A 13572-nucleotide genomic window follows, 5' to 3' on the forward strand; every position below is an offset into this window, starting at 1 on the left:
ATTTATGAAGGTGTTAAATACCTTTTGTCTTTTTTTTTTTGTGAGTCATTTGCTATATCATAATTGTGAGGTGTTTTTCAAATATTATAGTTAAACATTTTTGTTTTGATATGTCCATAAAATGGCTAGAATTAAATACAAGGATACTTGCATGCACATATTTTTAAAATGACAAAAGATACCTGATGTATTGTAATTTAAGACTGTGTTATAAAAAAAAAAGGGGGGGGAAAGCCATATTCATATCAACCGGGATTAATGACGTGACACTCGGATTTGCCAATCCTATCCGCCTGGAGAGTGTTCAACCCCCTCACTCCCCGGTCCGAAGCCACGGGGTGCACGCAGGCACAATCCACGGTTTGATTCCCAGCGTGGAAAGTTACCCCCACAGGTGTCTCGGCACATTTTTGGTGAAGTGCAATACTTTTCTTTTTTTTTTCTTCTTCCCTCAAACCCGCAAACTAAACAGGTAAGAAAACACGCTGCGTATTTACGCGTAGCCGACATATGCGACTTAACTTATTCCCGACGTCGACATGCGCGATGATGTTTCTTATGTGCGTTTTTCTTTGGATTTTTTTTAAATTTTTTTTTTAGGTCGTGCACTTTCTTCGCCTCCTGTAAATGACATGGCACACCGAGCAGAGTCGCTCACTTTCAAACGGAGGGCAGCCGCAGCTCCAGCAGAGGATCGATTGCGTGCCAAGTAGTGCGCTTTTTCGGGGAGTGATCCTGCGGTTCTGCCCGAGCGAGAGGACCAAACACGCGGGGGAAGACATGGAGCGGCTCCGGTGCGTGAGGCTCGCAGCACTTTTGTGCACAGGTAAGAAAACACTTTGTGCGCGCATCACTTTGGCTCCGTAAGCGTAATGGGGATGTGACATGATCATTATGAGGAGCGATTGAATTAACTTTTATGGAGTCGTTTGTCGTGGAACTGTGGACCAGCTCTATACTCTCGGCAGGGTCCTTGAGGGTGCATGGGAGTTTGCCCAACCAGTCTACATGTGCTTTGTGGACTTGGAGAAGGCATTCGACCGTGTCCCTCGGGAAGTCCTGTGGGGAGTGCTCAGAGAGTATGGGGTTTCGGACTGTCTGATTGTGGCGGTCCGCTCCCTGTATGATCAGTGTCAGAGCTTGGTTCGCATTGCCGGCAGTAAGTCGGACACGTTTCCGGTGAGGGTTGGACTCCGCCAAGGCTGCCCTTTGTCACCGATTCTGTTCATAACTTTTATGGACAGAATTTCTAGGCGCAGTCAAGGCGTTGAGGGGATCCGGTTTGGTGGCTGCAGGATTAGGTCTCTGCTTTTTGCAGATGATTTGGTCCTGATGGCTTCATCTGGCCAGGATCTTCAGCTCTCACTGGATCGGTTCGCAGCTGAGTGTGAAGCGACTGGGATGAGAATCAGCACCTCCAAGTCCGAGTCCATGGTTCTCGCCCGGAAAAGGGTGGAGTGCCATCTCCGGGTTGGGGAGGAGATCTTGCCCCAAGTGGAGGAGTTCAAGTACCTCGGAGTCTTGTTCACGAGTGAGGGAAGAGTGGATCGTGAGATCGACAGGCGGATCGGTGCGGCGTCTTCGGTAATGCGGACGCTGTATCGATCCGTTGTGGTGAAGAAGGAGCTGAGCCGGAAGGCAAAGCTCTCAATTTACCGGTCGATCTACGTTCCCATCCTCACCTATGGTCATGAGCTTTGGGTTATGACCGAAAGGACAAGATCACGGGTACAAGCGGCCGAAATGAGTTTCCTCCGCCGGGTGGCGGGGCTCTCCCTTAGAGATAGGGTGAGAAGCTCTGTCATCCGGGGGGAGCTCAAAGTAAAGCCGCTGCTCCTCCGCATCGAGAGGAGCCAGATGAGGTGGTTCGGGCATCTGGTCAGGATGCCACCCGAGCGCCTCCCTAAGGAGGTGTTTAGGGCATGTCCGACCGGTAGGAGGCCACGAGGAAGACCCAGGACACGTTGGGAAGACTATGTCTCCCGGCTGGCCTGGGAACGCCTCGGGATCCCCCGGGAGGAGCTGGACGAAGTGGCTGGGGAGAGGGAAGTCTGGGCTTCCCTGCTTAGGCTGCTGCCCCCGCGACCCGACCTCGGATAAGCGGAAGAAGATGGATGGATGGATGGATGGAGTCGTTTGTATTCGTTGGGGAACAATCATGAAATGCAAATGATCCTCCCCTCTTTCAGCCGAGGAAGACATATATAATTTATGAGCCTCACAATTAGCTGTAAGCTGTTGTGGCAGAATCCAAAATGACTTGTAATATTAACATGAATGCGTTGTGACAGTATCCTGGAGTGTGTGCATTGCAGTCTGCAACAAAAGATAAAAAAAGATACTACTTTTAATAGTTTGTGTGTGATTTAGTGTTGTGGAGATACCAATATTTTGGTACTGCATGGTACCGGTACTAAAATTATTTCGGTACTTTTCTAAATAAAGGGCACCACAAAAAATAGCATTATTGGCTTCATCTTAACAAAAAAATCTTAGAGTACATTAAACATATGTTTCTTCTTGCAGTTAAGTCCTTAAATAAAATAGTGAACATACAGGACAACTTGTCTTTTAGTAGTAAGTAAGCAAACAAAGACTCCTAATTAGTCTGCTGACGTATGCAGTAACATATTGTGGCATTTATCATTCTATCATTTTGTCGACATTATTAAAATGAATTATTAATCTACTTGTTCATTTACTCAAATCAAATCAAATCAAATTTATTTATAAAGCACATTTAACATTTACCACAGGGGTAGCCAAAGTGCTGTACAATGGGCAGGTTAAAAGATTATATGAGAACCGAGCAAACACAACACAACACAAACAGAGGATGAAAAAAAATGAATAAATAAAATAAATAAAACATAAAAACAGTTAATATCTGCTTACTTTCTCTTTTAACATGTTTTGTCTACACTTCTGTTAAATTGTAATAATCACTTATTCTTCTGTTGTTTGATACTTTACATTAGTTTTGGATGATACCACACATTTGGGTATCAATCCGATACCAAGTAGTTACAGGATCATACATTGGTCATATTCAAAGTCCTAATGTGTCCAGGGACGTATTTCCTGAGTTTATAAGCATAATATACATTTAAAAAAAAGAAAAGATGTTGTGATGCCAAAAAGTATCGATGTAATCATAGTAGTATCGACTAGATACGTGCCTGTACTCGATATCATTACAGTGGATGTTAGGTGTAGATCCACCAATGGCGTTTGTTTACATTCTGATGCCGGTGAGCTACGGTGTGTAGTGAAGCATTTTTAGCTATTCTTCGTCTTGCAGGGATGATACTTGTAAGAAACTTACTTTATTTGTTGCCATTTTCCCCAAATACCACCTCGTAAAAAATCTTAAGCATTCCAGGTACCACCATAATGACCACCATTAGAATGCCATAGCATAGTAGGCCTAAATGTTCATTAAAACAAATCTGATGTTTTATTTGACAAGTGTATTTAATACTTTTGGCTTCTGTAACATTACACAACTTGAACAGTAACACTATGTTTGAATATAGGAAAATAAAATGCTGTACTTTAATCAAGTGATTATTTGGCATACCACTAAATGGGGTACAAAAACCACTGGTTTAGTCATCAGAAGACGACTGCAGGTGAAAAACGTCATCAATGATCCCCCCCAAAATGGTCTGAATATAAGAAACTGAAATCAGAAGACCCAATTATTCTATTTGAGTTCAAATCTGGAATGTTTTTCATTTTTGAAAATCTTCACTGAACAAAATAATGTTGACAAAAATGCTCACATTGATCTGCAAAAAGGATGTTATGTGCATGCCAGGCCAGCAGTTGGCGATATCACCTGTTCAGATGTAAATGTCCTCTGTTGGTGTACCATATAAGTCAGTGGTTCTTAAACTTTTATTCATTTTTATTTATTTTTTTCAAAATACCACCTCAGAAAAAACCTTACGCTTTCCAAGTACCACCATAATGACCAACATTAGAATACATTAGCATAGCAGGCCTAAATGTTCATTAAAAACAAGTCAGATGTTTTATTTGACAAGTGTATTTAATACTTTTGGCTACTGTAACGTTATACTCAGTTTGAACACTAACACTGTTTTTGAATATTTTTTTAAGTGATTATTTGGCGTACCACTACCACAGTTTGAGAATCCTTGATATAAGTCAAGTCATCAGTTATGTTACCTAATGGGGAGAAACACAATGTGTGAGTGATTGGGAGAAAAGCTCTGACTCCCTTGGGGCGAAGGCATTTGGCATCGCTCGATCTGTTATTTTTTTTAGGGAAAATACATCTTACATTTAAGGGGAAAAGGTAAAATCTGGAATGTATTCCATTTTCGAAAAGCTTCACATGAACAAAACAATGTTGGCAAAATGATTCCTGTTCACATTTAACTGCAAAAATGGTGTTATATGCATGACAGGCCAGTAGTTGGCGATATCACTTGTCTGAATTGAATGTCCTTTGTTGGTGTATATTTACTGTTTGAACAGTTTAATTTGAGCTGACATAATACTGGAACTAGGGCTGGGCGATATGGCCTTTTTTAAATTTCGCAATATTTTAAGGCCATATCGCGATACACAATATATATCTCGATATTTTGCCTTAGCCTTGAATGAACACTTGATGCATATAATCACAGCAGTATGATGATTCTATGTGTCTACATTAAAACATTCTTCTTCATACTGCATTAATATATGCTCATTTTAAACTTTAATGCAGAGAAGGAAATCACAACTAAAAAAATCACAATTTTTTTCATACAGTGTTGATCTGGAAATGTTTGCCTCTGCATTTTGATGGTGTGGGCGTGTGGCACCGAACGGAGATGTTGAAACTGACTTGCGGAGTAAGCACTGTTCATTCTCTAGCTAGTGTGTGTGTGACAATCATTGGTACTTTAACTTTAACAGGTGACTTTTCAAATGATGCTACATATTAGCAGTAATGCTACTTTTTATAGCAACGCTTTCGCCCCACACTTGAGAAATTACGGTTGTTTGTTCGACATATTCCCACTTGAAGCCAAACCACCGCCAGACGATGGACCCCCTGCTGTTTTTTGGGGGAATTAATTATTCTTTCATTTGTTACCAGATTCGCACCTTCTTTCTCTCGTATTACCGCTAGCATCACAGCTAACGTTAGCCATGCTGCTACCTCTCATGCGAGCGCGTACACGTATGTGACGTATGTCGTGACAGTATGTGACGTGTGTAGAAGCTGCACTTGTCTGTCTGTGAGAAGGAATGACAGGAAAGAGCGAGGAGAGACTGTAGAATAATGCCCGCAGCTAAAAGCAACTATGTGAGAACGCATACTCGAATATCACGATATAGTAATTTTCTATATCGCACAGAGACAAACCCGCGATATATCGCGCATATTGATATATCGCCCAGCCCTAACTGGAACCGAATTTTGTCGTTGACTAACTTTAACAATACATGAAATAGAAGAATGTAGGGCTGGGCTGGTAAAACATTATCGCAATAAATACGTTATCGATATCAATAAATGCGATCGATAAAACTTTTGATATATATATATTTTGGTCGTAGAATGAAGGTTGCATGAACAAAGGCACTTATGGGCTGGTAAGATAGCAAAACAGGAAGTGGTCAGTGAACAATGGGAGGGACACACTAAACAGCCAATCACATAACAGTAACTATCCTTTTGGTTGCGCCATTATGCTGTCATGCTGTTGATTCTCTGCATTGAGTGAGAAGAGAAAGTAAACCTGCGTGCTGCAGAGAGTGATTAAATTGTCAATGAGACAGAAAAAGTCAACACGACAGTATGGCGTTTTTTTTGATAGTTTCAAATGGACCGTAGACCGCCACCGCTCATCTTTTCTTTTCAACGGTCGTCCGTTCCCTATTCGGATATAGGAAAACAACAGGTAAGAACGAAAGGGCAGGACTGTATAAATGATATGAAAAACAAAATATAACAAATGTGCTACTTTCAAATAACAATTTGGTCCAATAATATTGAAAAAGTAATTACTGCATAACAAATTAATTTCCATACTTAAATGAGAATAATAGACAACATTACACACATGTAACTTCCTGGCAATAAAACTGCAAACAAATGTTGTTCTCGGGTTTCATTGCATTTTCACACCTTGCACTATTTTGTTACACACATTAAGCATTTCTTACATATTCCTTATTTATGCACCTTCATTTTAAGAGGTTAGGTGTCTATTGTGATTTTAGAATTTTCCACGGTTGTGTTGGTATTTCCTTTCCTTTCTGCCTTGATAGTTGAGGGGATTATAATCCAAGTATAACGTGTGAGTGATTGGGAGAAAAGCTCTTAATTCCCTTGGGGAAAAAATGATTTGGCGCCACCTGCTGGTGTGAATTTATAAATCTCTAAACCTGTTGTTTTTTAACCCTTTGAGTGTTATCTAAGGCTGTTTTAACGGTGTGTTTTAATTAGGGATGTCCGATACTATCGGACTGCCGATATTATTGGCCAAAACATGCTTTAAAATGTAATATCAGAAATTATTGGTATGGGTTTCAAAATTATCGGTATCGGTTTCAAAAAGTAAAATGTATGACTTTTTAAAACGCCGCTGTGTACACGGACGTAGGGAGAAGTACAGAGCACCAATAAACCTTAAAGGCACTTCCTTTGCGTGCGGCCCAATCACATAATATCTACGGCTTTTTACACACACAAGTGAATGCAATGCATACTTGGTCAACAGCCATACAGCTCACACTGAGGGTGGCCGTATAAACAACTTTAACACTGTTACAAATATGCCCCACACTGTGAACCCACACCAAACAAGAAAGACAAATGCATTTCGGGAGAACATCCGCACCGTAACACAACATAAACACAACAGAACAGATACCCAGAACCCCTTGCAGCACAAACTCTTCCAGGACGCTACCCCCCCACCTCAACCTCCTCATGCTCTCTCAGGGAGAGCATGTCCCAAATTCCAAGCTGCTGTTTTGAGGCATGTTAAAAAAAATAATGCACTTTGTGACTTCAATAATAAACATGGCAGTGCCATGTTGGCATTTTTTTTTCCATAACTTGAGTTGATTTATTTTGGAAAACCTTGTTACATTGTTTAATGCATCCAGCGGGGCATCACAACAAAATTAGGCATAATAATGTGTTAATTCCACGACTGTATGTATCGGTATCGGTTGATATCGGAATCGGTAATTAAGAGTTGGACAATATCGGAATATCGGATATTGGCAAAAAAGCCATTATCAGACATCTCTAGTTTTGATAAGGATATATTTCATATATAATAAAATATATCTTACATTTGGAACAATAAGTACATTTTGACATGCGATTTGATGGTTGGTTTGCATTACTTGTCACCAGAATCTTCATATACTGCAGTTTTTTTTTTTTTTTTTACATGGTGAGGATGTTTTTTTTAGCCTTTAAACTGAAATGACACCAACCCCACTAATAATGTACAGCGAGTTTAGGTGCATGGAAAATGAAATAGCGCATATTGACCTTTTCAACAGTTCTGGTTTCTTGTCTGGGTGGCGGAGAGCAAGTGAGACATTCCGTTTCACACCTTAAAGCCCTCTTGTGATGTTTTCATAACCCCTATCAAATATTGCCCAAACCTAATCAGAATTACACTGTCGAGCAACACGTTTTTTTTTTTGAACAACTAAACTTAAAGGGCCCCTGTAATACTGACAGCATTGGCACTTGTTTCATAGTTCTGGACCTAAAAATAATGTCTGTAGGTAAAATTACTGGCTAGTTTTAGCGCGTCCATAGCGAGTCTACTGACAGCTAAATGTTAGAACTGTACTTTACTTTATACTAGAAATGACAACAGTGGAGGATGAATGCCCACGAGGATAGAGAAAAAGGAGTTTATTGACTACAGCGCAGACTACAATGGCAGACTCGCGCACATTTTCGGGATTTATGCAGATCCCAAATACACGTCAGCAGATACCAATAGGTAAAAAAAAAAAAGGTTTTGCATAATATTGCGAAACAACGTGTCTTAATAGGTGCCATTTTGGGTTCCTTATACACACACACACACACACACACACACACACACACACACACACACACACACACACACACATACTGTTATCATTTGGAATGGGGACAACGTTTTTGATCATCACTTGTGGGGACCACCCTTTCTACAGGTTGTGGAGGAATAAAAAAAATGAGGTAAAATGGCCACTGCCAAGTTAGCTCATACACGTCTTTAAATCTCTGGATTGATGAAGTAGTGTGCTGATCATTCCTACTGGGGACCCTGGGGAAAAAGAGTTAATATGGTTAATGGGGACCAAATTTTAATAATTTTGCATAATTCACACAAATTTGTATGTGACTACTGAGGACCATTTAAAAAAGAAAAGAGTTCAAATGAAATGATCCTCAGAATACAGGACTACAGCTGTCCTCATATAGGAAGTTAAATGTTAAAGCAAATCCTGCATCTTCTGTGACATTACTGAAAACTGCTATTTAGCAGTAATGAAGTTGTCTACAACTCCAACTACCATATATAGAAAGATGGAAAATTCTGTCTGTGAATCATAGTTTAAAGGCCTACTGAAATGTGATTTTCTTATTTAAACGGGGGTAGCAGGTCCATTCTATGTGTCATACTTGATCATTTTGCAATATTGCCATATTTTTGCTGAAAGGATTTAGTAGAGAACAACGACGATGAAGTTCGCAACTTTTGGTCGCTGATTAAAAGCATTGCCTTTACCGGAAGTAGCAGACGATATGCGCGTGACGTCACAGGTTGTGGAGCTCCTCACATCTGCACATTGTTTACAATCATGGCCACCAGCAGCGAGAGCGATTCGGACCGAGAAAGCGACGATTTCCCCATTAATTTGAGCGAGGCTGAAAGATTCGTGGATGAGGAAAGTGAGAGTGAAGGACTAGAGGGCAGTGGGAGTGATTCAGATAGGGACGATGCTGTGAGAGGCGAGTGGGACTGTTACGTTCCACGTAGTGGTGGTTTGTTTGTTTTGTGTGTCTTCTTCTATTTATTTGTACAGGTCACACTCATTAACTGCCTCTGCTGCCAATCAACCGGTTCCTAATCCCAACTGCTCCTCGTTTCACCTGTTAATCAGCCAGCCAATCCCGGACCACCATTCACCCTCCCAGCCTGTATAAAATCACCTGCTCACCACTGGATCAGGGTGGATTCTTTTTCTGACATGCTGTGTGGAACTTTGAGGGACGCTACTTTGTCTTTGGCGCTATCTTGTTTGGTAATCATTTTTGTTAAGCTTTTTGCTACATTTGTGCCACCTGTTGTTTTTTTTTGTCTTCATTTTTCTTGACCTTTGAACTTTTGTAAGTATCTGTAGCCTAGTCTTGGGAAAGGTTAGACAGAGGCCTCTATACACTACACACGTAGAATTTGTTTGTGTATAGAGACACCAGGCTTAGTGGTGGCTGTCACCCTTGTATGTTTTGGACCCCCTCTTTGGCCAGAGTAGATAGGTAGGTTTTTGGTTTGTGCTAATTAAATAGCTTCAGTTAGTCAGCTTACCTTTTCTTTTCTAGAGGTGTATTTTGGTATGTTTTTGTTCATTTCTTTGACAGCACCCCCCCCCCCCCCCCCCCCCATGGTTACTTTTCAATAACACTAGTTTTTGTTTTCAATTCTTGGCTTCGGTGTCTTTTTTACAACTCATTTGGTTTATACACTTTTATGTTGCGTTCCCCTATAGTCCCTAGACGCTGAGCCATCAGGGAACGTAACAGGGACCTAAAATTCAGCTGGGAATGACTAAAACAGTAAATAAACACAAGACATATATATACTCTATTAGCCACAACACAACCAGGCTTATATTTAATATGCCACAAATGAATCCCGCATAACAAACACCTCCCCCCTCCCGTCCATATAACCCGCCAAAACAACTCAAACACCTGCACAACACACTCAATCCCACAGCCCAAAGTACAGCATACATACATACATATATTTCCCCAAAGTCCCCAAAGTTACGTACGTGACATGCACATAGCGGCACGCACGTACGGGCAAGGGATCAAATGTTTGGAAACCGCAGCTGCATGCGTACTTACGGTACCGCGTCTGCCCATCCAATTCAAAGTCCTCCTGGTAAGAGTCTCTGTTGTCCCAGTTCTCCACAGGCCAATGGTAAAGCTTGACTGTCATCTTCCGGGAATGTAAACAATGAAACACCGGCTGTGTTTGTATTGCTGCAGTCGGCCGCAATACACCGTTTCCCACCTACAGCTTTCTTCTTTGCTGTCTCCATTGTTCGTTGAACAAATTGCAAAAGATTCACCAACACAGATGTCCAGAATACTGTGGAATTTTGCGATGAAAACAGACGACTTAATAGCTGGCCCCCATGCTGTCCCAAAATGTCCTCTACAATCCGTGACGTCACGCGCAGACGTCATCATACCAAACGTTTTCAGCAGGATATTTCGCGCAAAATTTAAAATTGCACTTTAGTAAGCTAACCCGGCCGTATTGGCATGTGTTGCAATGTTAAGATTTCATCATTGATGTATAAACTATCAGACTGTGTGGTCGGTAGTAGTGGGTTTCAGTAGGCCTTTAAGGTAATAATGTTTTATAATCATGCTGTATGAAAATGTCATCATATGGAACACTAAACCAGACTATCATTTAAAAAGGTTTCCCTTTAAAGGTGACTGTGTAAACAGAGCGATGTCCCAATTAAGTAAGCATTGCCAGAACGCACACACACACACACACACACACACACACACACACACACACACACACACACACACACACACGCACACACACACACACACACACACACACACACACACACACACACACACACCATAATAATACCCAAATGTTGAAGCAAAGTACATCTGACTACTATAGCTGTATTGCGCCGACAATCCATCAAGCGGTGCAGCTTTGTAGCTCATGTGTCTCTTATGTGTGACTGCCATTTACCGGTCGCACTTATCGTTACACCATGTACCAAATAAAAATGCTTAGAGGTCATTAAGCACAACCAGAATTAATACGTACATTAAGCGCACCGATTTTTAAGGCGCTCTGTTGATTTTTGAGAAAATGAAAGGGTTTTAAGTGTGCCCTACAGTCCGCTAAATACAGTAGTCAAATGCCCTCCTCTTGTCATAAATGTTGACATTGGTTGGCAAAAACTTTGATAAACGCTAATTGAAGCTGACCACTAAAACATAGTAGTAAACCCAATATTGATCCAAAACTCCTTTGGGCGTCAGCAGGTAATAATATACCCAGCCAGTCAGTCAGCCATGTTTTAACTCTGCAACCAAGTGACATATTGTTGCTTTTTTTTCTTCTATGGGGTGTATACACTGACAGGCACATACAGTAGTGGTAAGGTGGCATGCTGTCTCACCGACTGTCAATGCATCAGGAATGATTCCATACAGAATGCTAGAGTATAAAGGCAAATATGTGATAGTTTGGCAGGTTGGTCACCTCTTTGTTCAATAGAAAAGGTCTCAGAGGAGATGTGTGCCAAGTTATGATTTTTTCCAGCAAGTTGAAGAATATTTTATTAATGAGAGGAAGGTTTTCCCATGCTGCAGATTTCCCAGTCACACATTTTGTTTTGGTTGGACATTTGATTAAAAAGTATTTGATTGCCTATGGGAAAAACATAAAAATGTATCTATGCGATGGAAAAATACATCTCTCAATTAGGGCTGCAACTAACGATTAATTTGATAATCGATTAATCTGTCGATTATTACTTCGATTGATCGATTAATAATCGGATAAAAGAGACAAACTACATTTCTATTCTTTCCAGTATTTTATTGAAAAAACCCAGCATACTGGCACCATGTTCTGGACATTGGGGGTGCAGCATACAGCAATAATAACACAGAAATGTAACTCATCAGATCAGAACTGAATCAGATATTGTACACGTTTCTGTTGTGAATAATAAAGGATTCATTTTAGGCTGCCTCTGAATAATAGCATGAAATATTCCAGCACCTTCATAACGTTTAGTTATACTAAAGCGTCACTCAAATCTAAATATATTTATATAGCTTTATCGGGCCCGGCTACATTGATCCATTATGAAACCAACCTGAGATATTTCTGTCCGTTACGTTTATTTCCAAATTGGTAACCGTGCGTTTTCTCTCTCAAAACAGAGTCAAATGTGCCGGAGACACATTATCAGCTCCGCGTCGCAACAAAGGCATAACGTTAACGTTACTCACAAAAAAGCTGAAGTCATGAATGCCTGTTGCCACTATGGACTTAAAAAGTTACGTACTGTGAGTTCCCTTCATCCATGGCTCCAACATGTTTCCTTTTCAGGTGCTCCTGAAGCAATGTTGTACTTCCGTGCCATTTTGCAGGTAACGGTCTTCTTTGAAGTCTTTAAAGTAAAGTGTTCCCACACTTTTGACGACTTAGGTCGTACACTTTTCTCCAATGAAGCAATAACCTCAAGATGTTTTTCCGCTGAACTATCCGTACTATTTTCCTGCGCCATTTTTCGAATGTTTCCAGCAAAGGAGACGGCGTCGTCACGTGAGCTGCACATGACACATCATTGGCTAGTTTACCTCCACCTCATGAGACGTAGCCTCAGCGCCGCCCTGGCGCTGTTTTTGTACTTACTTTGATTATTGTTTCTCAGCTGTTTGTAAATGTTGAAGTTTATAAATAAAGGTTTATTTAAAAAAAAAAAAAAAAAAAAAAAGCCTCCGCGCATGCGCATAGCATAGTTCCAACGAATCGATGACTAAATTAATCGGCAACTATTTTTATAATCGATTAGTTGTTGCAGCCCTACTCTCAATGTTCTCATTTTCCATATCCAGTAATGCACCAGTTGCTCAACTACCTAAAGCTGACTTCATGTTAATCTTCCTTAGATTTGTTTTGACTGAAGCAACAGTGCTTCTGCTGAATGCTCATTTACCAAAATACTAATCCCTGTATTCCAGTCAAAATCATTTCACTATGAAAACATCAATTGCTCATTGTAACTTACTGTGGTCGTTATTAATAACTTCGTACAAATGGTTTCTCTTTCTCGCGGAATGCAGCATCGTTGTCATTAATCCTTAAATGCATTGATTAAAAGGGCATTGCTCCAGACAAGAATGGCAGTAACTGGGCCTGTGATTTAAAGGCGGGTCGGTCGGTGTTGTGTAAAGGGTCGATAAAGCTCAAAAAGAATGCTGATACAGTACGTTCAAATCTGCAAATCTCTAATCCACTATCTGCATATTGCATTAAGAAGGTGATTGCTTGTGACTTAATGGTGACTCGCCATTAAAAGCAGAAAGGTAGTACCCAACAGACGCAGCAGTTAGTGCTGTTTTTCAGTTTGATATTCATTGAATTAAACACAGAAATCATGAAAAACATGACCAAGGTGTGTGTTTAGCCAACTTGGCAAAGCACTGCGAGTATAGCACTTTTACAATATACTCCATACTTAAGTAGAAGGAGTTATAACAGCAGCCAACAGCGTTAGGTGGACATTTATCCATGA

At 40.6% G+C, this 13572-nt stretch overlaps 1 protein-coding gene across 1 annotated transcript in view; it reads left to right on the forward strand.

Annotated features, from left to right (window-relative positions):
* Positions 1-329: 329 nt before the first annotated feature.
* The window catches only part of LOC133574692 (transmembrane protein 132C), a 685936-nt gene continuing 672693 nt past the window's right edge, over positions 330-13572 (forward strand). The window contains exons 1-2 of the mRNA XM_061926910.1: positions 330-472; positions 601-826. Of these exons, the coding sequence (XP_061782894.1) occupies positions 628-826 (199 nt within the window). The 5' untranslated portion in view covers positions 330-472; positions 601-627. The remainder of the gene's footprint in view (positions 473-600; positions 827-13572) is intronic.

The sequence above is a fragment of the Nerophis lumbriciformis genome, linkage group LG32 (assembly GCF_033978685.3).
Source record: "Nerophis lumbriciformis linkage group LG32, RoL_Nlum_v2.1, whole genome shotgun sequence".
NCBI classification, from domain to species: Eukaryota; Metazoa; Chordata; class Actinopteri; order Syngnathiformes; family Syngnathidae; genus Nerophis; species Nerophis lumbriciformis.